Below are 17,198 nucleotides of genomic sequence, written 5' to 3' on the forward strand. Positions count from 1 at the left end.
CTCTGGTCCGGAACATAAACAGTAAACAGCGCATTTGCTGTATTGCCAAGTGACATTGTAGGTATTTCAATAAGTTTTGGGGAGTAGATCAAGAATTTGCAGTCGACACAAAACAAAACTACTTAAAAACATCAAAAGTTACAGCAATTAGCCTCTAAGGCAAAGCCGTTTATTTCCTGTAGCCGGCAGGTACAACGTAAAGTGACCGGCTGTACGTTGTCTTCATACATAGTTCCAGTAATTATTTGCATATTATAAAAATAACAGCGTACTTCATACTTCGGATCATCTCATATCAACACGTCGTTTTTTCCTTAATTGTCCCCTTTGATCAAGAGAGTATCAACACAAAACATGCAAAAGTTTGTATGTTCACAAAGATGCATTTCCCGCAGGAAAGATGCAATTCCAATACTGTCATACCGAAAATAACAAAACGTAAGGCAAAGGAGGGTCATGAAATTGCCAGTAACATAGGCTTCCTCTACTCATTTGTAAGGCCAAGGGAGAACCACAGAGAACTAGAGTGCTACGCTCAAGAACTCTTTATTGAAGCCATGTCACGTCTCAACCTCCTTCATAGGTAGGAGTTGTAACCTCCCACAAATGTAATAATCTCCACAAATGTAATATCAACCACAATTGTAATAAAATGCACCCATAAATGTAATATCACCCATAAATGTAACAAAAATCAACCATAAATGTAATAAAAACACCAACCACAAATGTAATAAATGGTAACCATAAATGTAATAAAAAATCACCCATAAATGTAATACTTGTCAACCATAAATGTAATAAATCTATTTTGTCGTTGCAATTGAGGAATTAGCCCTTAAATATTGATCTATGTAATAAGGAAAGCAACTCCACACATTATTCATTTCTTAATTGTTTGCGTTTAGTGTGTTTTGCATATTTGAAAGTGTATTTTACGTTTCCCTTTTTTGTGTACAGAACTGATTGGTCATGGCGAGACACAGCTGTAATCTGAATGTCAGTGCAGTCTCTACTCCAGAGTGGGGAAGACTGTATAACACTACGATCCTTTAACGCCGTTTGTTCGAAAATTGCCGTACTTAATCAATTGCCTCAATTCGTCTTCAGTGGATAATTGTGTAGAATAATCGATAGATTGTCTGTATTCCTATGTTGTCCCACTTGAAGTTTGTTCCTTCACTAGAGATGCCAGGATGTCTAATTTTGTTCTACTGTGTTCAAGGTAGTGTTCGTATTGTTTTTTACTAGATTGAAATATATGTTCTCGTCAACATGTTTTGTGTCGTAAGTTTCTGTTATAAGGTTTTATATTTCTCTGTTATTTGTTCTGAGTCATCTGTCATAAACTTTGTGTGGTATCACTGGTTGACGAGTTATTTTGACGCTTCCTTATTATGTAATTATCAGTGTCCAGAACTGCTGTTCCACTACCATTATCTAACGGTTGGATCAGTACCTCGCCGTTTTCTGATAGCGTTCTCAAAATATTCTATTCTGTGTTTCGGAAATGAAACCGAGTTTCAGGAAAGTATGCAATAACATTACACTAGTCTTATTAAAGTTATTATTTACTCAGGGCATTGATAAACAAATGATCACATATGCAAGTTCAAGTTTATTACATTTATGGTTGAGTTTATTACATTTATGGTTAATTTGTTTATTACATTTGTGGTTGCGGGTTGTTACATTATGGTTGACTATTTTATTACATTTGTGGTTGATTTTATTACAATTGTGGTTGACATTACATTTGTGGAGATTATTACATTTGTGGAGGTTACAGGAGTTACGCTGACTCCCAGCTGAAACTAAATACATTTTGCAATATATTTATAACATTTTCATATGTATTTAATATATATTCAAAGAAATTCACACTGAAAATTACTCCTATGTATTTTCTTTATTGTCATGTCCCAATATTATCTGACAATGGAGCAACCGTGACAAAGTCAAAATTACTTGTTATCTATTTACCCTGTTTGGGTATCACGGGACAACTTTCGTGCATCTATTGTTAGTGAATATGTTAATGTTTGATATCAACAGTTCAGCTATTCAACAGTACAAAGTACACTTTTAAATATATGCCAGGTCTTCATTAAATATCGACCTTCCACCTTGGTTCTTTGTAGTTTTCAGTCTGCAGGCACAATTTATGGCAAGACACGCCTTTATACATGTAGGCTGGGTGTTAATGAGACCCAAAATACGTGTATGTAGACTTGTGTACATTGAAACGAAGCTTTTAAACAAAATTTTAAAGTGACCCCCCATCGCGATGTGTGACATTTCAGATGAGATGACTCCATGCATTTTTGCCTTAACCACTCAGGCCACGATAACTGACCGCTGCCTTAGAGCTTAGGATGAAGGGGCCAAATAAATAACTTTGCAACGTATTTCCGGGTTTCAACTGAACAATGATATAAAACACACAGGCTGCAAGGTTACAGTCCAGAACAAAGTGTCACAATGATTCAGCCTCGTGTAGGATCACTTAAGTACATGGTTTAACATGGTGGGCTTTTCGAGCAGATATCTGAGTGAAGAACGAGACGGCTCTAAACGGAAAAATATACAGAACAGACGTTTGATACAAAACAAAGTATCCTATGGCGGGTAGTTTGTCAGATGAGGCAGATTCAAGACTGCGATCGAAATACAAATGCAACGAATGCAGAAATATACTACGTACCCCGGTACAAACAGAGTGTGGCCATCGCTTCTGCAACTTATGTTTCGAAACGGCGATTTCAAAGTGAGTATTTTCATGTCAAAACCATAAGGTGAAAACTGCGACATCTTGTCAACTGTGCTGATTATTCACTGATAAGGGACTGGTCAGTTTCTTCGGCCGGGGGGGGGGGGCGGTGGAATTTTTTGCTTACGTCAAAAAGTGGCTAACATCCTATTCCAACTTTCGAAAACAGGGTGACCCTATTCTTACTTTCGAAAACAGGGTGAACCACCCATCATCCTACCACCACCCACCCCCAACGACAAAGGTAAACCAAAGGTGAAATATAAATTCAATATGTATTTTTGGAGTATATTTTAAATATTGAGTTATTCTGTGTTTTTGGTAAATTGCATCAATGAGAACGAAAAGTATCTCAAGTGTCATTTTTCTCCTTCTAAAATATGTCACTGTATCAAGTGCATTGTGAAATATTAGTGCATGTTGCTTTCCTATACTGAATTTTCAAAGAGAAAACATAACAGGATCAAGAATTTGCCATGCTTTTCATATGAACTGAAGATTTCATTATTAGTAGACTTAGCAAAACACTTTCAATAATATCCAAATACCTCTGATATATATCTATGATATATTAATGAGCCCAAAGGGTGCCGGATGCTGCCTCTGAATGATGCAATTAGTGGCTGGTATGGTATTTTGGCAAGTATGAGTCCGTGTTGTAATTCAAAAACACATATGCATTGATCCTCCCATTGAGCATTTCTAAAACATGGTGACACCCCTATCAGCAAAGTCAGAAACAGGGTGAAACCGCAAAGCTGAAGGAACTGACCAGTCCCTATAATGAACAACATCGGGTATTTGAATGAGATAAGTGGGGCCCCCTTAACTTGTTGATGCCATATATAGGATTTTTGCCATGATCAATCTTTCTGGGTGGTTTCTGCTGGTTTCTGTGTGAGTTTTGAACTAGATTTTGCTCCTGTGTACATATTGTGCTTGTTTCAGGTGGTTTACTTCTTGAAATGGGTGGTTTATGCTAGTTTATACTGGTTTACTTACTGGTTTTTAGATAGTTTCGAGGTCGTTTGGCTGGTTTCAAAGTTTAGCAACCCGAATAGTTGCTTTAAAAAGATCCGACGTTATCTTTTGTACCACTTATTTGCATACAATTGTAGTTGTACAATGGTCCAGGTTCAGCCAACCATAGACCCCCGAGAAAAACCTCTCGAGGGTCTATGAACCAACGTAGTTATTCATCGAAAAAGCTATTTGAGGGCAGCGGAGATTTTAATTTTGCTTGGGCAGGGGACATATTTTTAGCTGGTAGGGAGCAGATTTTAGTTTTTTGTCGGGCAGGGCAGATATCAGTTGATTGGCCTGAGGCCCGGGAACGGGGTAAAACGAGGAGAGGAAAAGTTACTTGTAAAACGGGGACAGGGGAAGTTGAGCCTATTTATAAAATTAAATATGGGGAAAATCAACAGTTTGTTTTAATCACAAGGCAAGGGAGCTTCATGTCTGCAGGGAATGATAAAATTTTAAGGGAATTTTTTTCCAGGGCAAGGGAAATCGACAAGTTTTTTTCTCCGCAGGGCAAGGGTTCTTCAAAGATTCACAATGGGGAGGGGAAACAGGCAAAAATATGTGGGGAGTGGGTAAAAATGAAGTTTGAGTGCGGAAGGGTAAGTCGAAAAAGTTTCAGTTGGAGGGCAAATTATGAACAGTTAATCAATTAACCTCTCGACTTAAAATTAGTTAGTTCACATTACTTGTCCTGCACAATATATCTTATCATAGTAAGGACCCCTTTTAAAAGTGCATTGTTCGTTGGCTTCACCTGATGGTTGACATATTGATGGATCGGATTGAAATCGTTCTTGACTGTTTTCTGATGATATTGCAAGATATGTCCACTTACTCTTCTGAAGCAAAAGCTACAAAATAATACGGGTCATTAATACATGCAGGCGTAAAATGAATACTGCACAAGCATGCTTTCGCTATGGGACATTAGTGACATACAACTGATCCACCACTTTTCTTTTACTTTGTGCAGCGAAGAGCAGCCTCGATGCAAAGGTTGCCTGGACGAAGATTCGACGAATACGATTTTATCGAAGAATGAGGTGCATAAACTTTAGAGCGGTCAATGTAACTAGTATTTGTGTGCCCTGTTAATACTTGAATAAAACCCGCCATTTCGAATAGAAACAGCTATTCACCTGTATTGGAACTGTATCCAATATTTAACTGAACTATTATAGCTGAACATGTTGGCAGAGTAAACAATGCATAGCAACTTAAGTGTACTCTTTGATATGTATTCTTGTTGACATCACCTGATAGTGTTTCAGTTCCTCTTTCAAATTAACTAATGCATGTCTTGTTGTATACATTCGATCGACATTGAGAGCAGACAGGGATACCAACAGTTCTATATACGGTGGTTGAATCATTGTTCGAGTAATGCAGCCAACGGAGCTATTCATCGAAATAGCTATTGTTGGAACAAATTTTTGAGGGCAGGGGAAATTTTGATTTTGGTTGGGCAGGGGACATGATTTTTAGCTAGCAGGGAGCAGATTTTACGTTTTTTTTTGTCAGGTAGGGCAGATATCGGTTGATTGGCCTGGGGACCGGGATTGGGGAAAAACGAGAGGGGAAGTTACTTAGTTGCTTTTTCACAGGGCCGGGGGAAATAGACAGTTGTTTTTTTATCACAAGGCAGGGTGGCTTCATGTCTGCAGAGAATGATAAAATTTTAAAGGGAATTTTTTTCAGGGCAGGGGAAATCGACAAGTTTTTTTCGCCACAGGGCAGGGAAGCTTCAACAATTCACAATGGGGAGGGGAACAGGCAAACATATATTGGGAGTGGGTAAAAATGAAGTTTGAGTGCGGGAGAGTAAGTCGAAAAATGTTCAGTTGGAGGGCAAAATATGAAGAGCTTATTAATTACCCTCCGGACTTAAAATTAGTTTACACAATATGTCTTATCATGAAAAAGACCCCTTTACATGTAAAGGTGCACTGTTCGTTGGCTGCACCTGTAACTTGACTGTACATGTATACAGGGGTGCTTTCTGTCACGTCAAATGCACTATCATGAGTATCGCTTGCCATTTTAACTTCCTTGTAATATACAACCAAAATTGTCCCTGGTTGCTAAGTGTCTTGAACAGGAAAATACATGGCTTTGGATTACATTTCCACAGGTGTTTTTTCTGTTTTCAGTCATTTTCTGACAGGGCTATTCTGAGAGAACTACGAAATATCAGTGTCCAATGCCAGAATGCAAAGTGCCAATGGTCAGGGAATTATATCGAATATGATGAGGTATATATGTATTTTATCACCTTACCAGTCGCATACACTGTTCTTAGCACCCACAAATCATGCAATCTGGCAGATACAATTCTATCTCTCATAAATTTGATAAAAAAATTACAATCAGCCTCCTGTGTTTGTTCGATGATTTGCAGATTCATGCTGACAGTTGTCCGTTCCACAAGATATCGTGTACCAATAAGGGATGTGGCGAGATAATCTGCAGAATCGATCTTGACGAGCACCTCACTGACAGATGTGGAATGAGAAAAGTTCCATGCCAGTACTGTGAAACAAATTTGAAGCACACGGAGATGAAGGCATGTGTTCATAGTTCGTGTTCTCCAACGCCATCTCGAATCGAAGTTTGCACGAAAATTCCTCTCGGGAATGTTGGTCGATGTGCATGATTGAGGAAATAGACATCACATGATTTCTACATCTGGCTTTCCAAAGATCGAATTGATACCGATCATGACACTTCGGCTTTAACTGACGAGACAATTTGTTAATATTTGCTGTTCCAGTTTCAACCATGATGTTGATTGCACTGTAAAAGTCGGGATACGTATCGAAAAGAAAGGGAACAATATTCACAATATAACGCTCTATACTCCCACGAAATGTGTAAACTCGTATTTTGTCACATTTGCTTTTGATATTTAGCATCTAGATCTAATCTGACTCCTCAGGCTTCGATCTGCTTTGTCAAGAACCTTCATAGTTCGACAACACAAATGAAGTAAAGACAGTTCTGTGACTACATTCTGACAGTTTTCTGTGTATATTTTCATATTTTCTTTATTCAGACTCACTTAGAAGTATGCTCGAAATATCCCATTACCTGCAAATATTGCAACAGACCAGCCATTGCACGGGCAGAGGTAAGTAATTGAAGATATGTCAGTACAATAACGGTTTTGCAATCCATGTTAATGTGCATGCGTTTAATCAAGAGAATCGATCACGAAAATGTTGCATATCATAAACTTTTATTCTTGTTCCGCAGATGACCCGGCATATTGATGCTGAAAACGGTGATTGTGAAAAACGTTTGGTGCCATGTAAATACAAGGACTTAGGGTGTAACCACATGGTAAGTTATAAAAACTGAATCTTAGTAAAATCTCTACAAATCTCAATAAAGCTCTATGCATGCCGATAAATCTCTATTTTTTTACAAAATGTGTAACCTAACAAACAGAAAAATAATAGTGCGAAAAGACGTTTTTTCATACGCTATTTGTTCAACATTGCATCAACTTGTTGATTTTCAAGGAAATAAAACACAAACGTTCGGATTTCGTCAATGTAACAGTTTTAGAACACTCTACATTCTATTTTTTTAAATGGTTTACTCAAAAGAAGTGCGTAACTCTTTCATGCGGGGTCTGCTTAGCTACCTCGAAAGATATTTTAATGTCCGTTGACGTTTTCTATTCAATCCTTCACCTCTTTCACCATCAAAATTTTAATGCATGCATGCATGCATACATACATACATACATACATACATACATACATACATACATACATACATACATACATACATACACACATACATACATACATACATACATACATACATACATACATACATACATACATACATACATACATACATACATACATACATACATACATACATACATACATACATACATACATACATACATACATACATACATACATACATACATACATACATACACAAGTACGTATGTACATCTGTACATACCATTTTCTTCGCTAAAATCATATTTTCTGCTCGTAATCCACTCACTCATTTTGTTTTCATTTGTTCCCAAACTCATTTGATTGATGTAAACAAGAACACTCTTTCTCGTTCTCTTTCTAAGGTTGAAATTGACCAGACTCAGAAACATGACTCGAAAAATGCAACGGAACATTTATCGTGTTTACTCCTTGCGGTAACACGGCTATCAGAAACAGCAGAAGACATTCACGATCAGCGCCGCTGCGACGACTTGAAAGTGGCAATTGCGAAACACGAAAGACAGCTAAGTGGCCTTGTACAAGCGATAGAAACACTCCAGGCTGACATTAAGAAAGAAAAAGAAGACATTAAAGCAAGACAGTCGATGGTTGCGAATTCGTCTCAATTTTCCGTATCCGGAAATGTTCAACAATATGAAAAGGTTACGGAGAAACTGAAAAATACTTTGACAATCCTTGAAACAAAGCTGGTAACATACGAGGGTGTTCTGAGTGTACTGAAAAACCAGCTAGAACAAAACTTAACAGCTCTCAGGAATCTAGAATCAGGACGGAGGCAAGATAGGGAACTGATAGAATCATTAGAACGTAAAATAAAAGCTCAGGATAGGATAATTGCAATGAAAGATATAGCTTTAGCCGAGCAAGACTTGAGAATACAATCTCTAGAGCTGGCTTCATATGATGGCTCACACGTTTGGAAGATCAGTGATTTCAGTAGAAAACGGAGGGACGCCCTCTCAGGCAGAAATGTCTCATTTTATTCGCCGTGTTTCTATACGAGCTACCATGGGTACAAAATGTGCGCCCGCGTGTACCTCAATGGAGATGGCATGGGCAAGGGAAATCACGTGTCTCTTTTCTTTGTCGTTATGAGGGGTGAGTATGACGCCCTCTTGCGATGGCCGTTCCGTCAGAAGGTGACGTTCACTTGGATCGATCAGAATAACAGGGAACACGTCGTAGATGCTTTCCGTCCGGATCCAACATCCAGTTCCTTCAGACGGCCGGTCAACGACATGAACATTGCCAGCGGTTGTCCCTTGTTTATGCCATTGTCCCTGTTAGACAGTCCTCGGCATGCTTACGTCAAAGACGACATCGCGTTTCTGAAAATCTCCGTCGACACGACCGACATCGCCTAGTAAGCTTATGAAAGGTCTGGACAGAAGTAACACGATGGCGGGATTACTGCTTTAATATTTGACTACATGAAAACATTAAGCCATGCCTTATCACAAAAGGTGAAGACGTCCCCCTTTCTGCGTCAAAACGAGCAACTTTTCACCCTTCCGAACAGTTATAAACGTTGAACGAATTGCATCTTTTATCTGTTGTAACGTTCGCGCCGAAATCTTTTGTCGAATGGTTTGTATCATAAGTCTGTAGTGTATTTTCGTGATCCTATCCAATCAGGAACTATGCGTCCAACCAGTTAGTTTGAAACGACTCCAGTAAAAATATAAGTGTGATGAATACATCGTGTGATAAATTTAGATATTTGATCAATACACTTTAGGAAACATCCAAATTGCACAGAACGACAGATTACAGCGGACATCTCTTTCAATCATATCGTGAGTTCGGGTAAGTATGATTTCTACTAAAATGGGAGTTGAAGACAAGATGGAAGACGGAACAACATCCAAAGAATTTTATGCAATACATATTCTTAATGCCGGACTCTTTCATTCCAAATTAAGCCTTCACCTCATTCTATTATAATAGTCTATTAAAATCCACACATGTCATTCAGTGACAACAAAAGCAGACAGGTTTATCAATATTACATTACATAACAAGCACCTACATAATTATTTTGTACTCTATAAATATTTGCTCACTTTCTAAAACTGTAAATACTTTATCTTTCTCCTTTAAAATAATCTTGAAGCGCATGATGGTGTTCAATATTTGTTAACATAGCCTGTAGGTATACGTAACGTCCAATATAGTTTTAAATATTGTACGCAGTGTGTACAGTTGCACAGCTGATACAGTGCATTTCAACATTTGTAAAATATGAAAATGTAATGTTTCTTTTTCAGAACAAAAGTAAACTGATTGCACATGTTATCAAAATATACAGCTCTTGCTCTTGACTGATAGGTCCATCGCTCGAGGACGCTCTCTCGGGCTCTCGTCATCCAGCGACGGATCTTTCAGTCTACTTTTGCTCGTAAAATAAAACATTACAAGGGAGAAAATCGTTCTTCCACATAGCATGACCAACAGAAATCTGAGCAGGAGTTTTGGAATGAAAAAATATAGCAAATATATAAACACAGCAAATAAATCATATTTCAAATGTGCAAACACAGGCACAAGACGTAATAACCTGGTAAGAACTCTATCCAGAAATCTTGGTGGAGTTGGTTCTGGTGATTGAGTTCAGGTTGCAGGAAGAGAGCTGAGCATATGAAATCTTTGTGCTGTTACTAATATTAAGGCAGTATCCTTTTGCTCGAACTCTAAGTAAGAAAGCTCAAACATTTCCTCTCGAAATCAAGACGTAAAATTAGGGATCACCATACAAAATTTGGTACTAGAGAAATAAATTACCAAAATTTACCAACTTTTGGTATTCTAAATTGTCGCCATCCACGCCTTTACTAAAAGGGAAAAATCAATTTTTCGATTTTCGCAAATAAAAATATGGCGGTGAAAATTTAACTAACTCCACGACCTTTAAATGGATTCTCACAGAATTGTAATCTTTAAAATGGATTCTCACAGAATTGTAAGAGATTGAGAGTCCGAATATGTTGCCGAGGCGCACTCTACCTTAACGTGTTGTTGCCGACGTCCAAAGCTCATACTCTGGGAACCTTAGTTTATAGATGTACTGGAATCCATTCACTTCGTCAGCGAGCTAAACGTCTTGGTTTGATTATGTCAGTCGCAAAGGATTTCAAATTTTCGAGAAGAGGGCGATTACACCGACTGTGTAGACAATTAGCAGCGTAAAGAAACATAGCCTGTCAAGGACAACGGAGAGATACTTCCAGGCTTGAAGAAGCTGTTGGGAGATAAGACAACATTTGGAACTTTTATATTGGGTATCATACACCCATTACATTTTAGGCAGACATGTTCTACACTTGTTGTCCTGGTAATGCCTCCTGATTTTCATGTTTCCTTGTAAACAAAGTCGCCCATTGTATTCTAAGGCTTCAATATCATTGCCAATACAATAGCTATTGATCATATTTTGACGTAAATATCATTGAAAAACACGATTTAGTCAAATTATAGTTCATAAGACAAATTTTAGAAATTGGCTGAGAATGCTTCAATGGCTGGTTTAAAGGCAATTTTAGTGTTGCTTGAACAAAAATACTTTGATAATGGCAAGAAGAACTTAATACATGTAATTTCCTCACCTCATTATCTTTCGATTCATCCTTAAACTTGTCACCAATGTCCCTGACGTTCTGAGCAATATCAAATATCAGCGACATTTTTCTGTCATGGTCTAATTTCTTAGTTTTTCCACATTTTCCATCCTCGCCATAATCTTCGATGGAAACTAAGTCCATGTGGCTATCATTGCGGCTAACATCTTTATCACTTGGACTGACGGCGTTCACCCTACGCTTAAATGGCCTCAGACCCACTAAGGGAGGCAGAATTTCAAGGAACATAAGTTGTAATTTCGAGTTCATGGCCAAGTCGTTCTCCGAATGGTGATGGACCCTCAGGATAAAGATGCTGATACCAATGGACACTGCAACGGTTCCTGTGTTGAAGTAAAGAAGCTGAAGGATGAAGGGTACGGATTCTGACGTCACCGGCATGATGTCTGACACTATTACACTGTAGAGCGATGTTGCTATAACGATAGACACGGAGAAAGATAACTTCTCCCCGGCATCGCAGGGTACGAAGAAGACGAAGAGTGTCAGTACTGCCAGTACGATGGACGGTGAAATGATGTTGACGATGTAGTAGAGTGGTTTCCTCTTCAGATGCAACGTGAAATCGACCGCGGTCCAGTTACTATCATCGATATCACTGTAGATGTATAGCATTGATGACGAACTCCCGACGATGTCCCATTCTGTGTGTTTGAGAAGGAACGAGACATCGACATTTTTCGGATTGGCTCTGATGATCATTTCGTTGGCCAACAGATTCCACGTCGTGAAAGATACCACGCATTGCTGTCGGTCGAAGGGAAAGTAACGGATATCGAGGATGCAGGGAGTTTCCAGCACGTCCTGTGGGATGTTGCGTACCGTGCCATTGTAATATACCCCGACAGTTTTTGTTTCAGACAAGTAATTCCTATCGTTTGCACTAAAAAGGAACGCAGAAGTAAGAAAGAAAGTAGTGAGGTGAGTCAGTCATTAAAAGTGTATGGTCACCTGTAATCTAAATATGCCTATATATGGTCAAAGGGGCGTTCCTTGGTATTCAACATACCCATGCGAGGGAGCTGTTTTTAAAAAGCGGCCACCCGCTTAAAATCTGTGATTTGTTAGATTTTCTCTTTCCATGGTAAATGTGGCAAAATTGGAACAGGTGACAGTATACCTTTAACAAAACATTGTATTCAAGGCATCAACGATTTGTCAAATCTCTCCGAGTTTATAAAGGCGTCTTGAATATGACTTCTGTCTTATGCAGATGAGCATAAATTCTACTTTACTATCATGATTCTTTGTTTCTTTGATGATGTTGTTATACAACGGGGGGGGGGGGGTTCATATATTACATTGAACAATGATATTTTTTGCGTACGGTTACCTTCTTACAATAGCTACATTTGGAATCCACAGCCAGCTATATGGTATTATCGTCCTCGTGATTCCTCCATACATGTCAGGGTCCCATATCAGACGATTATCTGTCCACCTCTGGGGATAAATTAAAAAAAAATTGTCCGTCTTTGTCATTATAAACAAGTACAATGACGGTATATAATCAGCATGCATCAAATGAGAACAGGAGATATATTTACGAATATGTTCTTCAATGAAAGACTTGATTAAAATTGTTTACAATAATTTATCACAAATGTAAACTGAAAACGATTCAATGATTAAGAATTATTTTATTGATGCACCAATGTTAAACTGGCAAAATATTACCGTGATTAATGTAGCTGTAAAGATAAATTTACTTTTTATGAATGAAAAAATGAGTTTGTAACATCATTGAAATTCACTGACGTTCTGAAACGTATTGTTGCGATATATGGCGAGTCGCCCATGCACACGTCAGTTTTAAGGCAAATGATTGCATTAGACATGCCGTATCATTAATATCAATGCCGTCGAGATTTAAAAAATAGCTTGACCTTCCACCCTCTTACTTTACAGTAGACGTCCGCTATCACTGGGTTATCATTACCTGTTCTGTCCAACCTCTGGTCTTCATAACCTGTTCTTTTTCATCCTGTTGGTGGGAAAACAACAAAAATGATTTATCTCGTTTTGTACACGTAGATGTAACTGATATAATAAACATTAATGTGCACCTTCTCGCGGACAAGGGTCTACGTGCACATTTAAAGTTTACACTCGCGATTTTTTTACCCAACTTTGATTCTGAATGTAACAGATACGTGAGCAGAAACAAAGTGACTGGGTACCGTAAATTGTGTTCTAACCCGATTGAAACCATCGTATTATAAACCTTTTGAATGTATGTGAGGGCGCTTATATTAGTATTACCAGTTTGAAAAAGATGCGTTGATTTCGTTCTAAATCAGAGAACATTGTGGAAAGGTATAGGGATTACTCGTAAACACTGAAGAATATATATTACTCAGAATTGTACGTCAGCGCGCGAGACACGCCGATACATTGTTCTGATTGGACGAATTGTTTAACCAGTGCTTGTTTACTTAGCGCGTGCATTTGGCTCGTGCTTCGCTAAAAAAGCGTTTTCACTTTTTGTCGTCTGTGTTGCTTCCATTGGCGAGTAAGCTACGCGTGCTAAGTATCCTTTGCGTCAACAATGATCTGTCTCTGGCTCCTTTACTTTCGTGCTAAAGCTATGTACGGAGGAAAACTTTTAATGCCATAAACACAAATAAGCCCTTTCGATTGCGAACACTTCTTTTTTGGTACAAATAGCTTCGTGCTCGCATTATACCCAACATACCTGGCTCCGAGTTGGATGTTGATTACCTGAAATGTGAAATATATGTTGCTGCTGTTTTGATTCAGCTACCACGACAAGAGCATGTTTAAATGAAACATAGATTGAAGCAAACGGTATTTACCAGAAGAGTTCTTCACCGAGTCAAACTTCTAATAAATTTCTGAAACTTACGAGCTCTGCTAATAGTGGAGAACCCTTTGTCTTTGTTGCAAAAATCTCTCTGACTTGATATATTATCTACGTTGCTTGTTGGACCCTCGAGGGTCTATGATTCGATAAAATACGTACCACATCTAACAGCATCATGAGAAAAAAACCGAAATCCAAGACGATAGTTTCTCCGCTTTCTGTTGGCCTCACATATTTACTGTAATTGCTGAAAAGGTGTTGCTGTAATTGTTCCTCGATGTCGTAAACACTGGCTGTAATTAACGACAAGTGAATTTGCAAAAGTCAAAACCTGATTAAACTGAATATTAATTTCACAGTGAACAGTCTCGGAAATTCAAAAAAATACACGCTATAACAATGACTGAAACCAACCATACGAACTATTTGTACCTACCATCGGCATATATGTTTAATTTTGGAAGACATAGTCAATACTGTTTTTATACAACATTAACAGAAGTTTAATAATTCCATGGATAAAAATCATAACATAGTAACGGTTCCATTTTAACCTGGAGTCATAAAATAAGTGTAGAAATGCATTGGCATACTAAGTGGTGAGCAATTTTCTTCTCATGAGAATCAGAAAAATATCACTGGTAGATTCTGTTATGTTACAGATTCCAAAACGTAAATTATGGCTAACTGCCACTCTGTGGTGACTACCTACCCAGTGTAACATCTGCTGTCAGAGATATGGCTAATAAAGTACACGCAGCAATAACTACAGAAGGGAGTGACATCTTGCACCGGTGAGCTCCTCTCCGAATCTCACCAGACAGTACAAAATCCAGTGACTAGTCATAGTATATAGGAATATATTGACCGTCGCCATGACAATGCAAAATTTTTAATAATACCGCAAATCAGAAAGGCTGAATAAACATGACGTATTCGAATTAATTCTTGGACAAATGATTTTGAAAAGCGGCCTAATATTGTACATCGATAATCTATGATCCGTATTTGTCTAACTGATCAGTCGAAGCCAAAGTACACAAGAAAAATCAATAACTTGACATTCTGTCGTATTTATGAAAGCTCAGAAAATTGTCTGGGCTCATTTTTGTTAGATCATGTTGCATAAAAATACTTACTTAAAACATTTCGTAGTTTAGATTTCAAAAAATATCTTTACCCATAAGACTGTGCGATACGGATTCAGTCACGCGAACTTGTTAAGCGCTGTCTCAATGCCCAAACAATCCAAGCAAGAATTATCGGAAGGCAGGGTACCGTACTTTGTCCATGTTGTCACTAAGCGGCGCCGCACCATCGCTATAATCAAAGTTATTTAGGACTCTTCTGATAAAGGATAAGTGCAATGAGCTGTGATTCGTACGGCTAGGGCGTACGACTGAATTCAGCTCGATGGTCGATGATGGATTGCATCGCACAAGTTGCTTCACTGCTTCTGAGCCGTTGGTTTTGGGTACATGATATTATGAATTTTGAGATTATAACTGTACTGTTTCATTCATCATCGGTGAATGGTATTTCTTCAACGACGACCGGGAATACCAAAAGTTTTCGCTACTTACATGCTTTCAGCTGTTTAAATTGATCGCACTGTTGTTGTAGTCAGTATCTGCATAAACGACATAATGGCGATACCTTCAGAGCAATACAGCTTGCATGGTTCCAATCGACAGTTGGTCACTTCATGTAGGAAATAACTTCCATAAAATAACGTCCCAGAATCTTTATCAGTCCTGTACTACATAACACAGGCAGCGCTAGCCCGTAGGGTCAGTTTATGACTAAAATTATACAATAATCTGTAGATAACAGAGAGCATAAAAGTGAAACATATAAATTTTCTTTCATTTTTATTCAAGTTACAGGAGTCGTTCGATAGAAATTGTCACTCTGCAGTTAGCCGCTGTACGCCCTGTACGAAAACTATGTGACATTTTATTTTGCCCTTTCCCATGACATTGGTGACCTACAGCACGATTTGTGAACCTGTTTAAATGTAACCAGACCTGTCACATATCGCAGAGAAGAACCTATCGAAGGAACATAGTTGTTTAGGGTAGAGTATACAGCCCATGGTCAGTAGCCTCTACAAACGACATGTAGTGGTGCGGCATAACCAAAATTTTCATAACAATCGTGCATTTTGTGATAAAAGCATGAAATTTGGTACGAATGTAGATTATCATAATATAAATCAATTTGGATACCGAGCCACCACAGGTTGAGCCTCGTTCTGGTGTGGCGGCCATTTTTAAAAATGGCGACCATCAGTCACTATAAAATCCCATAGTTGCTGCTCTACAGATGATTCTGTGGTGAATAGAGGACGTATTTCCATCATAAATGCCTTTTAAGATTACCATTTGCATATTTATTGTTTTAAGATCAATTTGAATACCCATCCCTCACAGGTAGAGCCTCGTTGTTGGTGGCGGCCATTTTCAAATATGACGACCATCAATTACTGTAAAATCCCACAGTTGCTGCTCTTAGGGATGAGTCTGTTGTGAATAGTGGATGTATTACCATCATAAATGCATATTAAGATTACTATTTGCATTTTTTATTGTTTTATAATTTCATTTTACTAGAAAAACGGGTTCTCTTAATAAAATTATTGACAATATGGTTGAAACAAGGCAAAAGTGGAAGATTCAAAATTGTCAAATTGAATGTTTTATACGATGATCAGCTGTCAGCTGTTCTGTGTAGTTAGACTATCAGAAGGTATTGTTTAGAGTTTATTTATTTTATTCTTTTTTTTAATCGTTGGTGCACCAGTTTTAAGCATTTTTAGAGTTGTAGCTGGTGCGTGCGACACTCACCAGGTTTTGCAAATAGGCCTAGATTGGCCCATGGCTGTGGTGGGGAGGGTATGATGCGTCCGAGTATAATTACAGCCTGTTCCATGTTCTTCCAATGGATGGAGTGTTCTTGAGTAGAAATGTTGAATATGTGCAATATTTTGACATTGACTAATTATCTTTTCTAATTGTTATAAGTCAGCCATTGACAAGTTTTGCAGGGTGTTAAATCACAAGGCCTGACATGGAAAATTGTGCGGGGAATTTAACCCTATTTCTCACTCTTGTTCATCTACATTCACGCGTAGGCCTACATACAAAAAAGTACAATAATATTGATTGTATAACAACCCTTCT

General features: G+C 38.2%; 2 protein-coding genes and 1 long non-coding RNA gene across 5 annotated transcripts in view; 1 reads left to right on the plus strand and 2 right to left on the minus strand.

Moving 5' to 3' along the window:
• Positions 1-10,106, plus strand: part of LOC139120007 (TNF receptor-associated factor 2-like) — a 25,954-nt gene extending 15,848 nt beyond the window's left edge. For 2 of the 3 annotated variants that reach the window (XM_070684001.1, XM_070683999.1), the window contains exon 7: positions 7,899-9,560. In XM_070684001.1, coding sequence (XP_070540102.1) covers positions 7,899-8,921 — 1,023 coding nt within the window. In that variant the 3' untranslated portion in view covers positions 8,922-9,560. Of the gene's footprint in view, positions 1-2,293; positions 2,768-4,769; positions 4,840-5,946; positions 6,049-6,194; positions 6,360-6,848; positions 6,924-7,048; positions 7,136-7,898 lie in introns of those variants that run through there. The other variant, XM_070684000.1, reaches the window with a different exon arrangement.
• A 581-nt stretch (positions 10,107-10,687) lies between these two features.
• LOC139120648 (neuronal acetylcholine receptor subunit non-alpha-2-like) lies at positions 10,688-12,615 on the minus strand. The gene is made up of 3 exons (XM_070685170.1): positions 12,526-12,615; positions 11,160-12,075; positions 10,688-10,795 (listed from the first exon to the last, which is right to left on the minus strand). Exons 1-3 carry the CDS (start codon positions 12,597-12,599, stop codon positions 10,688-10,690), a joined length of 1,098 nt encoding a protein of 365 aa, XP_070541271.1. The 5' UTR covers positions 12,600-12,615.
• A 516-nt stretch (positions 12,616-13,131) lies between these two features.
• On the minus strand, positions 13,132-14,833 carry LOC139120871 (uncharacterized). Its single transcript, XR_011549159.1, has 3 exons — positions 14,729-14,833; positions 14,176-14,309; positions 13,132-13,176 (listed from the first exon to the last, which is right to left on the minus strand). It is a non-coding gene; the product is annotated as an uncharacterized lncRNA (long non-coding RNA).
• Between the last annotated feature and the right edge of the window lie 2,365 nt (positions 14,834-17,198).

Source organism: Ptychodera flava, chromosome 20 (genome assembly GCF_041260155.1).
Source record: "Ptychodera flava strain L36383 chromosome 20, AS_Pfla_20210202, whole genome shotgun sequence".
NCBI lineage: Eukaryota > Metazoa > Hemichordata > Enteropneusta > Ptychoderidae > Ptychodera > Ptychodera flava.